We start from the raw sequence: 16,601 nt of genomic DNA, 5'->3' as shown, positions 1-16,601 counted from the left end.
TACATCATGATGATCTGTAAATACTAGAATCTGAACCAGACAAACTGGTGGATGATATTACAGGCAACATCCAAGACCCTTTGAGTATGATGACATACAATCAGCCAAGTCACCGATCCAGACTACCTGATCGGGTGGCACATGGTCCTGTACACAGCGCACAGGTCACAAAACCATGCTTGAGTTTCTAGGGCTTCAGTCCCACATTCAGTGTCACCTTTGGCAAGTTCATTCATAAGCCTCCTACCCTGTAGGATGATATGGTGATGTGACAGTTTACCTTCTAGGTAGGTTTGGTTAGATACTCCCCAGAAAGCTGAGAATGAATAGAGTGCACACCGATCCATTGACCAGGGTAGAAAGTGCTCAGAGCCTGCCTTTACATGGAGTACAACACAACATGAATGGACCATTACTATTAGTATTATCCTATTACATCAGGTCTAACAACTGAAGGAGTCCTGGGAGACAGGGGTAAGGGATGCTGTGTATAAACAGGGTCCATGTGACTCACCTTGTCCAACATTATCTTCACCGACAGCTGCTGTAGCACAGACATAAGGTTGAGTATGAAGCCATCGCCGGACACAAACCTTTCATCAACCTGCCAAACACAGAACGCCACATACTCAGGGGCACCATTTCAACACATCTCAAGCTGTTTCATCTGAAAGGTTCTCAGACAAAACTTGTAACAATATTAACATCCTTAATGTAAACTTAATCAAGTAAAAGATGGGTGCCAGCTGCAACAATTCTGAAGGAGAGGTTTCTGACTTAGTTCTCCCATGAAGAAAGCTTACAAAAAGCTGATAAGCAACAAGTCTATGTCTTGATGCCTGGTTAAAGTTAACTTGATTTACAAATGAATGATGCTCTTTGTCAATGTTTAATGCTGCACTCAGCAGTATTACAGCTATATGACAGCATCCTGTAAATTTTCAAATCTCGACCCGACAATCAAGTGATTGTTATTGTTTGCAACAATCCACACTGTTAGATTATGATCACACACACTCAACCAAGTCACCGAGCCTGATCACCCGATCCATTCAGTCGCCTCTTACAACCAGCATAGTTGCTGGGGACCTCATCTTGGGGATTCCAAGGGCATTTGTCGAGGGTAAACATTTAATCATTACTGTAAGCATTTACATTTACATCCCAACATATCTCAAAGGCTACATAAAAGAGAAGCTTACATGGATCTGTGAGCGTTTGGCATTTCTCATGAGAGCGGACGCCAGGAAGGACATGGCTGAATCCCTGGTTTCCACATTTACTAGGAGGGAGTGGACGACTTTGAAAACTTCAGACTGAAAAGAAAGCACCATTAGTTAGCTCCATATTCTAATAATTGTAAAGTATGAAGCATGGGGCTTCAAGGTTAAAGTGCATGTCTATGCTAAATCTACTGATGCAAACACCTTACTGTTGCAACATGTAAATGTGAACACCTACCCTGACATATTCCAGCCTATGCTGTAGAGACTGGTTGATGAGACGGGTGCTGTCTGTTGTCAGCTGATGCCCAGAGAAGAACTGCTCCACTACTTTGACCTGAAACAGAAACAACCCATTCAACTACAAATGTAGCCAGCATCACCTTCCCTAGAATCTTGTGACATGGCCCTGTTCAGATACGTGATCCAGATTCTTGACAATTGTGTGCAAGGACACCGAATACCTATCAATGCAGAAAAACCGTTTCTTGAATGCTTGGGGACAGGAGTTTACCAGGGTACAGAGCTCAACCTGACAGTAGTGGAGTGAGTGAGTGAGTGAATATTGCTTAACTCTGCATCAGCAATCTTGCAGCTATTCTCGGGGAGACAAAGAAGTGGTATGTCAGTGGTATGTCAGCCTTGCAACAGCATCCAACACTGTCAGTAGTGGTATGTCAGCCTTACAACAGCATCCAACACTGTCAGTAGTGGTATGTCAGCCTTACAACAGCATCCAACACTGTCAGTAGTGGTTTGTCAGCCTTACAACAGCATCCAACACTGTCAGTAGTGGTATGTCAGCCTTGCAACAGCATCCAACACTGTCAGTAGTGGTATGTCAGCCTTACAACAGCATCCAACACTGTCAGTAGTGGTATGTCAGCCTTACAACAGCATCCAACACTGTCAGTAGTGGTATGTCAGCCTTACAACAGCATCCAACACTGTCAGTAGTGGTATGTCAGCCTTACAACAGCATCCAACACTGATTGGACCAGGCAAGCAATGGTTCCCAGATGATACACAACACTGATTGGACCAGGCAAGCAATGGTTCCCAGATGATACACAACACTCACTGGACCAGGCAAGCAATGGTTCCCAGATGATACACAACACTAACTGGACCAGGCAAGCAATGGTTCCCAGATCATACACAACACTGACTGGACCAGGCAAGCAATGGTTCCCAGATGATACACAACACAGAGAAAGTCACCAAAGTCACCCAGGGAAGGAAGCTCCCTGATCGGAGACTCCAAAATCAAAATCCAAGGGCAAGCTTACTCTACCATTTCCCCAGTTTTTCAAAACTTATGTAAATGTAAATATAGGATTATTGTAAGCTTCTTTCTGCTCCAAAACAAAACATTAATAGAGGACAATCAGTACTTCGTAATAACAAGTGATTTCTTTGAAAAAACACCAACACATGGGTTCTGCTTCTTGTCCAATACAGTGTTGACAGAGTTTGGGGGCCAACTATCATGTGATACAGCATTCCGAACAAAGTCACAACTCAAAGAAACATTGAGAGATATGTAGATCAAAGTCAGGACTCAAGTGAGTGAGTGAGTGAGTTGGGTTTAACGCCGCTTTTAACAGTATTCCAGTTATATCGCGGCGTGTCAGCTTAATGTGGGAGGAAAGCCCGAAGTGATGCAGGTCTCAGAAGTTTACCACTTCGGTGAAACCCACGAGCACGGGTATGGTGCTGACAAACCTAGAAACATAATTGGGGCGAACCGGGCTTCGAAAGCACAATCATAGGTTTCTGGCGTGCCCAAGGGACGCAACTCTGCACAGCGAATCACCGCGCCTTAGACGACTGGGCGACCCGTGCCCCCCCCCCCCCCCCCCCAGGACTCAAGTACTTGTCAACCCTTTTCTTTCATTTCCGTCTTCATCTGTACAGTTAACAACACTTCCACGGCTTATCTACTGTATTGACATGACAGTGAGAAAGACAACCTCTCTTACCCAGAATTCCATGTGGCCAGCAAATTACCTCTGGCACAGGCAAGCACCATGTGATGATTCATCACATCTTACACAATCCATTCAAGATATTGCATATGTTTTTCATCTGTTGCATTTTTGATGAGTCTATACATCTAGACAAACTAAAGGTCATAGAATGGTTAACTTTAACTGAAAAATATCCTAAAACGTGAAAAACAATTTCCATTTGCCTTGTTATCCTTTACATAGGTTGTACAGCTCCACGTGCTGTCATTGAAGCCCCACGGAGAGCTAGCGATACAGTCACTTTGATGTATAAAAACAATCTCATGCATCTCACTGTCACATTTGTTATAGTATATCTGTATAATTATGCAAAACAATATGTAAAGCACACCAAAAGGCTTGCCAGTCTGTTCTGATTTCAGAACAACTGTGCTTGTTTACAAACAAGAGAAAAGTCTGGTCATGTACTAAACAAATCAGCCTGTGGCAGTGGTGTTAGAAAGACTGACATCAAACTCCTTATTAAGTTATCTAACTAAGGGATCAGCTGAACAGTTGGATGTGGGACAGAGATCTAAGTTTCTATAGTTTTCGGGAGGACAGGTCTGCATGGTGATCGAATTGCAGTTTTAAACAAAAATGTATTTTTTAGAGTAAAAATATCATTTATACTTATCCTGACTCATACATATTGCTTATCTCTCTCTCTTCCGAATAGGTAGTGGAAACGTCCTGTGTTGTTCCCAAAGAACAGAGAAAACAGCTCACCCAAACGCACCCTCACTCTGCGCATGCGCACCGGAACCATGTGACCAAGCCCAGTAACTCATCACTCTCTCTTATTTCCTACTTAATGGTCAGAACACATCAGTGGAAAGAGGGGAAGGCCGGGAGGGTACTCATTTGTATGAGTCAGGATAAGTATAAATGATATTTTTACTCTAAAAAATACATATTTTATCTTATCCTGACTCATACTTATTGCTTGAATCTCACAGTAGGTGGTGGGTTCCACCTGTATGTGTGATAAACGTTGATCTGTTCTATAAACCCCATAGGAATGTTGTTAATCTTCTGTGTAAATTTTTACAAACCTGTAGAGGTTATGAATTCTCTGATGAAATCCTCCTTGGGGCACTTATTGCATTTTCCTGGCTCAAGAAAATCTACATGACATAGTTGTAACCATTTTCCTTAATAAAAATTGTTACCACACAAAAAACTTTGTTTTTGTCTGATATACGTCCACCCTTATGGTGCCTCACCCTCCACGGCGCGTCACGCCAAGGGAAGCAACTCTCACCCAAATCACTTTCCATATGTCTAATGCTGACGGAATGTGGGGAGGCGGGTGGCCGTGCCCCAAGGAGGATTTCATCAGAGAATTCATAACCTCTACAGGTTTGTAAAATTCTCTTTCAGATTAAATCCTCCTTGGGGCACTTATTGCATCAAGATAGACTCCTAAAGATAATCTAGGAAGTGGCATCCGTCAGCAACAAGCGTGCATAAATACATCATATTTTGATTATTTCAATGAATAAACAAGAGTTCAATAAATGGAACCAACCTTATCGTGAGGCACCACCGTCGAAAGGCGGGGGCTGGAGACAGGGCGTTATCGACCATACACCATGAAAAGAGCCATTCTTTGTGGCTTATCATATCGAGAACTCGAGACACACACACCCCCCACCCCCCACACTTTTTTTGAACAAGTGATATTGGGGCACAGATCACGAGAGCCTATAAACCCGCACAGAGCTAGGCCAGAGGGTCCCCGTAATCGAAGGAGTGCATGTGCAAATACGATGATTATCGAGTGGTAATGGCTGGTATTGTATCGACCGTAGAAGATAAAATCCGGACCGTTACTGAGCAGTGTTATAACCGGTCCGGGCGGTCTAAAATCTCGAAGGCTCAATCGGCTAGAGATGTAGAACTTTGCCCAGTTCGGAGAACTGACTGACCAAACCGAGCACGCTCGCTTGAGTGTTTGTCGAGTTGGTAATGTTTGATGAACGTGCTCGGCTGGCTCCAAATAGCCGCGGAGCAGATCTCCTCAATGGGCAGAGCCGCGGCATACGCTTGTGTCGTAGCCACTGCTCTAACCGAATGAGCCTTCAACTTGGTAGGGGGGTCCCTGCCTTGAAGTGTGTACGCCGTACATATAGTAGAGACTATCCACCTGGAGATTGTTTGTTTGCTCGCAGGTGAGCCAGCCTTCCTACCGCCATAACAGCAAAATAGTTGATTATCCTTACGGATACCCTTAGTTCTGCTGATATAGGACTTAAGGGTCCTGCGGACATCCAAGACATGAGCATGTCTTGTAGTGGTCCCCGACGAAGAAGGCTGTGAAAGAGCAGGTAGCTCAATAGGAGCCGTCACGTGGAAGGCGTGTGCGACCTTAGGACGGTAAGAGTCCGGCAGGCGAATACTGACCCTGTCCCGGTGAAAGACAGTTAGTTCGGGATCGGCTGACATTGCGTGAATGTCGCCTACCCGTCTGCCGGACGTTACCGCCACAAGGAACGCCGTCTTCCAGCTCAACAGCTGAAGAGAGAGAGACGACAGATCCCGAAAGGAAGGACCGGACAGCCAAACAAGAACGATTGACAATTCCCAAGGGGGACTGATCCGCCGGACAGGCGGTCGGATCCTGTCCACACCTGCTAAAAAACGCTGCACTAATGGGTGCGCACCCAAAAGTGCCCCGTCGACGGGGACGTGAAAGGCAGCGATAGCTGTAGAGTACCCCCGGACTGTCGATGCGGCCAGGCCGACATCTAGTCGCGACTGGAGGAACTCAAGTACGGCTACGAGATCTGCAGAAAAGGGATCTGCAATCCCTCTATCGACACACCAGCGCGCATAGCAGGCCCATCTATCCTCGTACTGAACGTTTGTCGAATCCCTCCGCGAAGCCAGTATTGTGTCTGCAACTCGTGCAGGAATACCGCTCTCCTGGAGGCGATTCCGGACAGTGGCCAAGCCACCCACTGAATCCTGGGATTCGGGTGGAGGGCCTCGTTCTGGGATAGGAGGTCCGGTCGTAAAGGTAATAGAACAGGAGGCTGAGCCAGAAACCTGAGTATGACTGGAAACCAACTCTGCGCCGACCAAAGGGGTGCCAGGAGCACAAGTAGTCGCGCAGGCTGAGTGCTTAGCTGAGACAGGACCTTGGAAATCAGAGGTACTGGGGGGAATGCCCACAGAATTCTGTCCGTCCAATCTAGCTGGAAGGCGTCCGGTGCCACCGACCTCGGGTCGGGGACTCGGGAGCAGAACGTTGGTGTCTGGTGATTCACCCCAGACGCAAACAGATCCACCTGGAACGACCCGTATAACTGGGAGATAATCCCGAATATCCCCGGGTCGAGCCTCCACTCGTGAGGAGCGAGGATCCGGCGAGACAGAGCGTCCGCACGGACGTTGTCTACCCCCGGGAGATAAACAGGTAGCACCCTGATAACGTGTGAGTCGCACCATAGGAGGAACTGCCACATCTCTTGGAGAAGCGACGGAGACACCGTTCCCCCCTGCTTCCGGATGTAAGTCATCGCCGTTTGGTTGTCCATCTCTAGACGCACCACTTGGCCACGAAGCAGATCCAGGAAGCGTTGGAACACCAACCTGACCGCTCTCAGTTCTAGCACATTGATATGCAGTTTGATCTCCTGCTGGGACCATAGTCCCGAGGCAGTGTGATCGTTCAGAACGCCTCCCCAGCCGGAGAGTGACGCGTCTGTTTGAACTGTGAGAGACGGCACGGGAGTGTCGAGGGGGAGCCCCCGGGACAGATTCCCGACCTCGGTCCACCACTGAAGGTGTGCATTGAGCCACTGCGGAGTCTCGAGAACAGTCTCGAGATCTTCCGAGTTCACCCAAAGTCGACGGAGCGCTTGTTGAATGGGTCTCATTCTCAAGCGCGCCCGCCAAACCACATCCACTGTCGCCGCCATGTTGCCCAGTAACTGGAGCCATGTACGAGCAGTGTGACTGGCGGACAGAAGGAACTGGGAAGTAACACTTCTGACCTTGGTAATGCGATCTTGTGACAGAGATACAATTCCGCTCACCGTGTTGAAATTCGCCCCTAGGAAGACTAGATTCTGAGTAGGGCTCAGATCTGACTTCTTGAGATTGACTATCCACCCTAGAGTGATCAGAATATCTATCACTTGTTGTGTAGCTATCTGACTCAGGGATTGCGATAGAGCTCTTAGTAACCAGTCGTCGAGGTACGGATGGCAGAACCGACCTTTTGACCTGGCCACTTGGGCGGGAATCAACATCAGCTTGGTGAACACCCTCGGGGCCGTAGCGATCCCGAATGGTAGAACCCTGAACTGATAACACCTCCCGTCGAAAGAAAACCTGAGGTATTTCTTGAACTCGGGGTGTATGGGTACGTGGAGATAGGCGTCTTTTAGGTCTATTGACGTTAGCCATTCTCCGGTCTCGACAGCTGAGATCACCGAGCGCAGTGTCTCCATCCTGAAGGACGGTACCTCTATAAGTTTGTTCAGCCTTCTCAGATTGAGAATAGGCCTGAACCCTCCGTCTTTTTTGGTGACTAGGAAATATGTCGAGTAGAAGCCCTCGCTTTCCTGTCCCACGGGAACCGGTTCGATCGCAGCCTTCATAAGAAGTGCGTCGACCTCGGCACGGAGGAATTCCGCCCTCTCTAGGGTAGCAGGCACCGGAGTGTGCTTTATCCCGGAGAAGGGGGGCGGATGGTGTTTCCACCGAGGCAAATGGCCATCCCTTAGAGTGGACAGGGTCCAGGGATTGGATGTGACTGTCTCCCATTCCTGCAGGAATAGAGCCAGTCGGCCGCCTACGGGGACATCCGGCTTGAGGCAGTGGACCCCGGCTGTCGGCAGTTCGATAACATGCGACCGTGGGTCCGCCCGGGGCACTTCGGGCGCTAATGGGAACCCGATGGGTTCCCGGCCCCGCGAAAAGGCTGCTGGCCTCGACCAGCTGCCCTGCCCCGGCCCCTGCCTCTCTTGCTCCTCCCGGCGCCCTTACCTGAAGGAAGCGGCTGCTTCCAAGCAGGTGCAGACTTCTGACCCGGCGCATCAGCGTAGGAGGAAGCAAGTGGAGAGGTCCGCTTACGCGGTTTAACGCATGGTACCTCCAACAAGGCCTTAGAATCCTTGATGGAGGCATACAACTGTGCGGCCTCTCGGACCACCTGCTGAGCCCCAGGGAAGAGGGTGGCACCCATCTTATATGGCAAAGCAAGTAGATCCTGGCGTGTGGAAGCCGAGTATTTGGATACCGACATCCACAGCCTGCGCATGCCCATGACTGCGCACATCATCTGCGAGGCACAGCTACGAATAGCGTCCCTGGCAAGATGACTATGTACCTCCGTCAGTTGCGCGGCCAACTCCGAAGAGTCGGCCGGCCCCTCTCCCGCTAACTCCCTCTGTACGGCCGACAGATAAGCGGAGTGTACGGACACCCGGAGCTGCTGACATGCGTTACGATATTGCTCCTCGAAGCAAACGTAAGCAGCCTTCAGCTCCGTACCGCACGCGGGAAAGGGTGGCAACCGCCGGCCCTGCTTGACCTTAGCCAAGTTGGGGGGTCGAAGACCCCCCCAGGGTAACGGAGGTCCAGACGCATTCGTCCACCACCGGTACCTCAAAATCACCATCCTCTGCTAACGGGTACCGCTTAATAAGTTCGGGCAGGTCGAACTTCCTGCGGGCACCCGACAACAGAGGATTGATAACTTCATGCACCAATGAGGACAGAATACGGAGCCGCACCTGGGGCGCCTTGCTCGGAGCAAAAGCGTCCCCCGGAAGGCGGAACTCAGTCGGATCCGACTGGGGCATAGGCGCAGCCACCTGAGGCAGTACCTGGACAATCTTGTCCCGTACATGCCTCAACGAGGAAACGAAGGAAAATGTTCCCGAGGTCTCCGAGTCGTCTCCCCCCTCCTCCATCCACTCCTCCTCTCTCGATTCCGAGCTGAAATTAATCGACTCTTCCCCGAGAGAAGAGGCAGACGAAGTCGGAAGGGGACGCCCGAAGGCCTGGGCCTTCGCATCCCCGGGCTGCACCCGGCCCGAAGCCGAGTCCCGGTCCCGAGGTGCCGGGGGTTCAAGGGAACCCACCTGGCTCTGGGCTAGCAATCCGCTAGAGGAAGCCTCGGCCTCGGAAGAGGCGTCTGGCTCCGCTAGGGAGAACTGTGCGTCGGTAGTGAACGGGCCAGTGCCCGCCACCCCTCCGCTGGGGAGCGACCTCGAGCCGGCGCCGAAGCCCGGTCTGAGATCGTCCCCGAGACCAAGTGGCCTGCCTCGGCCGACGCCGGGCATATCACAAGGTCTCGAAGCCGCGTCCGGCGCCGACAACGGGGAAGGCTCGGTCCGCATCTCCTCTCGGAGCTGAGACTTTACCTCCTCCATCATCGACGCCATCTGCGACCTCAACAAGGCAGAGATGTCTGCCAAAGACGGTGCAGGAGAGGGTGCAGTGATTGTGACGGGGACCCTAGAGCCTTCTCCCCCGGCCCCCGGGGAGGGAGCGGAGGAGACAGTCTCAGCTGCTTTTTTTCCCCTTCTTACTTTTTTAGATGGGGGGGGGGGCGGTCTTTGCCGATCTAATGTCCACCCCCACCTTCAATAGACCCTTAAAGTGTAAGAGGTCCACCTTCCTCTTTTTTTGCGCCCGTGGTGTAAATGCAACACAGATCGGGCATGACCCATCGTCATGCCCGTCTTCGGCCAAACACTTTATGCAAGTATCATGCCTGTCTTGGGGGGGAATCGAAGCCGAGCACCCCGTACACAGTTTGAAGGTCTGTAAAAAAGACCGTAATTTTTGAGTTTGGCGGGAAGGGTAATAAAGTGTATCAGTGCGATTGAAAGATCGGAAAGATACGTGCATAAATTGTGCAACTAGAAGCAAAGGCGTAATTTAGAATGCGATTGGTAACGCGATACTAATAGCCAATGTCGTAGTATAATTATAACACCAAAGTGGGCGTGTTACGCGCGAAGGTGTAAAAAACCCGTAAAAAAGGTAAGTGTAATTTAAAAATAAATAACACACCACCTTGGGTTTATTAAAGGAAAAGATTGTAGGCTAAAGCCCGATGATATAACATTAAAAAACCCAAGCCGTTTTTGATGGCCCTGGTGTTACATGTATCATACGTGGCACTACAAAATGGACGCTACTACGGCCTTTGTTTTCAAAGGTATCGTACACGTGTCACATAATTACAACTTTATAACTTCACAATGCGATGTATTACGCCTTTGCATGAAAGAAATGTACCATACATACAGTTTGGTCTGCCATGGTTCTTGTACGAACGATTATCTTGTACTTTGTTTTGTCTTGAAAAAAACAGCACGTCTGTCTTAGTCAGATGACATAAGGAAAGTGATTTGGGTGAGAGTTGCTTCCCTTGGCGTGACGCGCCGTGGAGGGTGAGGCACCATAAGGGTGGACGTATATCAGACAAAAACAAAGTTTTTTGTGTGGTAACAATTTTTATTAAGGAAAATGGTTACAACTATGTCATGTAGATTTTCTTGAGCCAGGAAAATGCAATAAGTGCCCCAAGGAGGATTTAATCTGAAAGAGAATCTTAATTGGGGACCACCTTCCTTTTTTGTGAGCAGCAATATGGAAGTAAATCATATAGATTTGTGGATTTATAAGGTTTCTAAGATTAAAATCTTGTTCACCTTAAATGATTAAAGTGTGAAGAAAAGAGCAATAATCTTAACACAAGCATCACTGATGTGCTGAATTACATAGTTAAACAGGGGGCAACAAGTCTACGTGATATTGGGTGAGTGTGATCTTCTAATGTCGTCTGGTAGGATTCGTGAGTAGTTGTGCCACAACTAATGGTCCGAATTGGTGAATACCAGCTAAGTCTTCTGTAGCAAGGTCTCTGAGGTAGTGATTGGCGAAAACTGTATCTGATTTCCAGAAACAGCCTTCCATAATAGTTGTTATGGAGCAGTTGCCGTGAAGTGCCAGAGTTGAGGCTAAGGCTCTTACTTCGTGAGGGTTGGAGGCGGAAGGGGGGGTCCAATCCCACTGCTCTGTATGCTCTGAGAATAACAGCTCTCATCTAAAATGAGATAGTTGTTCTGGATACCTCTGTGTGTGTAAAGGAATAAATAGTCTCTTAAAACCTTGTCTTCTAGGTTTAGACTTTTGTAGGTATAATCTTAAGGCTCTGACTGGGCATAGTGATAAATCCTCTGTATCCTCTGCACCAAGGATGGAGGAAAGAGTCGGAACATGGAATTGTCTGTCTGGTAGGCCTGGTAACTGGTTCTTTGCAATAAAGTCCCATCTTAAGCCATGTGATGCGATTGAAGTCTATCGTGTGGATTTCAGACATTCTGGCTGCTGTAGCTAATGCCAGAAGAAATAGGGTTTTCTGCGTCAGTTGTTCAAAGTCAGCCTGTTGGAGCGGTTCGTATGCATCCCGGGTTAGGTGTTGTAGCACTATATTTAGGTCCCATGCTGGGCCAAATAAGTGCCCAGTGTCGAACCTTTAAGATTCCTTGTACTTCGTAAGTGACATAGGTAATCTGCTACTTGTGGTATAGTAGCTTTGGCTGCAGAAAAACCCTTGGAGGTTGCAAACTGGTCAAATCTTTTCCATTTATCGTCATAGAGATTCCTCGTTGATCTACGAAGTGCTAAGGAGACTGCCTTAGCTGCTCTCAAGGAATATCCTCTTTTACCGAGACTGCTCTTGATATGCTCCATACGTGAAATTCGTATAGATCTGGTCTTGGATGGACCTGATTGGAGTGAGGATGTAGCAGTAGATTTGGCCAGTTTGGAAGTATTGATATTGGATTTCCTGCTAGTTCGACGAGATCTGGAAACCACGTTCTCGCCGGCCAGTAAGGCGCTACCAAAAGCAGTTGTAGGCTGCTCGTGTTTAGGATCTTTTGTAATATCTGTGGTATCCCATATGGGGTGGAGGAAACCCATACGAGTTTAGTCCCTCCCATGATATTGAGAGTGCATCGACTTACCAAGCTAGTGGCTCTGGTGATACAAATGTTGTTATCTGATTGTTGAATCTGGTTGCGAATAGGTCTATCCAATGGGCAACCTTTTTCTTTTATTGCCAGTTGGAATGCTTCTGTGTGTAGCTTCCATTCTGTCGGTGATGGTTTGGCTGGTCTGGTGAAGGCGTCTGCTAAGACATTTGCCACTGCTGGTGTATGACTTGTCTTTATTGTTAAGTTCAGATTGTCTACTAGCTCGTTAAGTTGAAAGGTCAACTTCAGGAGGGTCAAGGTTTATATTGTATGCCACAGTTGAATTGTCTGTTCTGATCATCAGACGTTGGTTTCTTAACTGTGGGGCTCAGTGAAATATTGCACGGATTACTGCCTCACATTCCAGATAATTGATGCGGTAGAGCTTTTCTGCTTCTAACCATAGGCCTGCTGTTACTTCTCTGTTGAAGTGAGCTCCCCAGCCTTGAGGTGAGGCGTCCACGAATAGGTGCTTGTTGTAATTCGGCTCGTTTAAACAAGTTCCTGCGCAAACGTTTGATTTCACTGTCCACCATAAGATGTGTTTCCTCAATGTTTGTGGTAGTTGCCGTTTTAAATCCTGGTATGGATTTAGAAATCTCTGAATAGGGCGCAAGTGTAATCTGCCTCAGAACGTCAACGGTTGGGCTGACGTGAGTCAGCCTAGTATCACTTGCCATTCGTTGAGTGAGATTTTCTTGTTAATTGCTGTTAGCAAGTAAGTCTTGATTTTTATCCACCGATCTTCTGGTACCATTATCAGATTCTAATTTGTTAGAAATCTGATCCCCAGAAATTTGAGGTCCTGAGATGGTTGTAGATCGGACTTCTGAAAATTTATTAACCAACCCAGTTGTGTTAATAATTTCAGGGTGAAATTCAGTTGTAGTCTGAGTACCTCTGTTGATTGATGAGCTTGTATCCCATCGTCTAGGTAAAAAGCACAACAAATTCCCTTGTTGTGAAGAAATGTCACAATTGGTTTGGTCACTCGTGTAATTAGCCACGAGGCCGTGGAAATTCCAAAGGGCAGGACTGCCCACTGGTAATGTTGTCCTTCAAAGAGGAAACGTAAATATTTCCTGAAAGTCCTTTTTATGGGAATGTGTAGGTAAGCATCCTGTAGATCAATGCTTCCGAGATAGTCGTGCTGTCTTATCATTTGTTGAATCATTCTGAAATCCTCCGGTTTTGGGAGGTATTTCTTGTTGAATTTCCTCATGTTGTAAATCAAACGAAACTTTTCGTTTGAATTCTTTTCGAGAACCAAAAAGATCGGCGAATAGAAACCTGGCGTTAGTAATTCTGGTTGAATTATCTCGACTGCGCCCTTGTTGAGACGTGAATTGATTGCTTCGGTTAACTTCGGCAACAATTCTTTCCGATAAGGTATTTCTGGTGGCTTGCGAGATAACGGGGGATTCTTGAGTAAAGTCGGGGCGTAGCCCTTTCTTAGGATGATGGAAACAAATTTGTCTCCTAGAATGTCCCAATTCATCCAATATCTTGCCAATCTTCCGCCTACTGGGGAATGCTGTACATGAACGGCTGGTGGGGGGAGTTCCCTGTCGCCGGTAATTGCGCGATCCCCTCGATCTGCGGCTGTGGTCGCGACCGGCATCACGTGACGTGTCATGTGACTTGCGAAAAGCAGATGATTTCCCGCCTCAGTAGTTGTACGAGCGTTTCTCTTTAGCTTTTTGAATGCCCGTCATACGGCATTTGAAATGGGTTGGATTTGGATGACACTGCGGGCTGCGCACTGAATAATATCAAATCAAATTCCTCTGACGAAGGGCAGGCGTATTCTCGCCTCTTCTTACTTTTAGCCGTCTCCGTGGATGATAACGAGCCTGATGACTCATGTCGTTTCCGATTCATCTTTTTCCTCAGCACTGCAAAAAGATAATTGCTAAATTCTTCCTTTCCCAAAGGGGCTCAGAATTTGCATCTATTCTCTGCAGTGCAGTTCTGTACTGTGCAGCTGGTACAGGTTGGATGAGGGTCCGAATCTGAAAAACGTAATTTACATCGGTTACATGATCTCCGATAGGGGCTGCATTTGAGTCTAAATTACGAAAAATTCTAAAGCCAAATATATAAAATAATCGTTAGATATGATGTATAGAATATCACAGAAGATAATCCAAGCAAAAGATTTTGTTAAAAAGGGAGAATTTTTATGGAAAGCTTGGATTATTATGCACAGAAAAATAATAATCAACAGCTGCCAAGATGGCGTGATAAAGAGAGAGTGATGAGTTAATGGCCTTGTCACATGGTTCCGGTGCACATGCGCAGAGTGAGGGTGCGTTTGGGTGAGCTGTTTTCTCTGTTCTTTGGGAACAACACAGGACGTTTCCACTACCTATTCGGAAGAGAGAGAGATAAGCAATAAGTATGATTCAGGATAAGATAAAATACAAATGATTTAATAGACTCCACCAATTGCAATGTCATGTGAACCGGTTATACAGTATGTGGGAAGATGACGTACATTATCCTCAGCAAAGACGGAGAGGCCGAGGACTGGTCCAAGGAAAGACAACTTCTCAAGCTCCATCCCACTGGCTTGACTCACAACATCCGGCAGCCAGTTCTTCTGTTCCATCATCTGCAGAGAGCAGTCATCAGTGTACATCAGAGAGTCAACTCCAGGAGCAACACAGTTACAAACAAATCTTGCAAGTTACTGCCTATTGATAACGTTTATACTAATTTTACAAAATCTTAAACATGTTAAGCCTGTAATATGTATAAAATGTATCAAAGCGTCAGTGACGTGTTACCACAGAGTTTGAGGCTTCACAATAAAAGATGAAGACTTCATCATGTGAGTAATTGAATGGTAATACTTAACAACGCTACAACTCCAAAATACTACTCTCTTGTCTGTTTCCAGCATTGGGAACACAAACATGGACGTAGAGCTGCCAACTTACTAAGTTACATATAGGCCGAGCATTGCCGCTCCTAATATCACACAACTCAGCTATCACAGAGAGGGGGTCGCGGTAGTCATCAGTGTCCAGGGACATGGTCTGTATCAACCTCATCAAGCTCTGGAGGATCGGCGTAAATACCTGCAAGGTGACACAGCATCAGTATGTTCCTAGCTTTAAGTTTGGTTTCATTACATAATGTTCTGTTTGTTTGAAAATGATGATAATGAAAATGAAATAAGAAAAATAACATAATTTTAAAATCTCTAAAGAACAAAGACTTCATAACAGCCTTAGACTGATATTGTACAAAGTTTCACAGAGGAGCACATAACAGAACTAATTGCTTCCATTCAATTCAAGACTAAATTCATAAAATGGGGGAATCATATACATTGTATAGCCAAAAGCACATCTACACTATATGGTGATTGTGTTTACCAAGTTTCTAAAAGATATCAATCTCTAAACTACATTTCCAGACCTGCCCCAGATAGGAAACCCACTGCTTTCATTCAGTTCCGTCCAAATACATAAAATATATTTAAAGGAAAATAAATATTCAGGGGTAATCATCTATACCACAGGGCACATCTACATTATATGGTGAATGTGTGTACTAAGTTTCATAAAGATATCTCATATAATATTCCAGTTATGCTCCGGAAATGAAACCCACTGCTTCCATTCAGTTCCGAAACTAATTCCAAATTTCAATAAATTATACAAAATATATTAAAAAATGCAAGGGAAACCTAAATAGCACAAGGCACATCTACACCACATGGTTAATGTGTGTACCATTTTTTGTAAAGTAATATCTTATGGTTTCCAAGTTCTGCCTCAATATCACTCTCATAGAGATAGAGTTATAGGAGACTGACAACCATTTATTCTATATACAAAACATGTGTGAAGAGACGTGTGTTACCATTTGGACCACATTCCTAACTTGACCTTTACCACCAAACTAAGCATGAACACATGAAAGGACTTGGTGACATGGTGAACACTTAAAGCCAATGTATATATGAGGCACGTGGAAGTACTTCTCATGCTGTAACAATCCCAGTGATACAACCTGGTATAGATGGTTTTCAGTCACAGAAAATCTGGGGGGACTAGTTATTTTATCCTCGTATCTAGTTGTACTGTGTGTTTATTATTGCACTGGTGTTACGATACATGTAGTGAGTCAGCCATGTAGACAAGTCAGCTGCTGCTGCTGGGCTCACCCTGCGGAAACTGTCCCTATCATGGTAGATGGTCTGCACCAACTCGGGGAGAAATCCCCGCGGTAAGTTGTGAGCCAGGAGAAACGGCAGCAGATTAGACACTCCATTCAGTGACCTGAAACATTTCATCAGTGTCATCAACATCATCAGTATCACCAATGTCATCAGTGTCAGTGTCGTCAGT

At 46.7% G+C, this 16,601-nt stretch overlaps 1 protein-coding gene across 1 annotated transcript in view; it reads right to left on the bottom strand.

Annotated features, from left to right (window-relative positions):
- Positions 1 to 16,601, bottom strand: part of LOC139470802 (ubiquitin conjugation factor E4 B-like) — a 55,260-nt gene that overhangs the window by 26,576 nt on the left and 12,083 nt on the right. The window contains exons 7-12 of the mRNA XM_071253090.1: positions 16,418 to 16,532; positions 15,183 to 15,323; positions 14,738 to 14,854; positions 1,462 to 1,560; positions 1,203 to 1,316; positions 515 to 604 (exon numbers count right to left, since the gene is read on the bottom strand). Of these exons, the coding sequence (XP_071109191.1) occupies positions 515 to 604; positions 1,203 to 1,316; positions 1,462 to 1,560; positions 14,738 to 14,854; positions 15,183 to 15,323; positions 16,418 to 16,532 (676 nt within the window). The remainder of the gene's footprint in view (positions 1 to 514; positions 605 to 1,202; positions 1,317 to 1,461; positions 1,561 to 14,737; positions 14,855 to 15,182; positions 15,324 to 16,417; positions 16,533 to 16,601) is intronic.

The sequence above is a fragment of the Haliotis cracherodii genome, unplaced genomic scaffold (assembly GCF_022045235.1).
Source record: "Haliotis cracherodii isolate W230 unplaced genomic scaffold, xgHalCrac1.p SCAF_21, whole genome shotgun sequence".
Lineage (NCBI taxonomy): Eukaryota > Metazoa > Mollusca > Gastropoda > Lepetellida > Haliotidae > Haliotis > Haliotis cracherodii.
The sequence above is the reverse complement of the archived record's forward strand: the minus strand, read 5'-3'. Positions and strand labels throughout refer to the sequence as shown.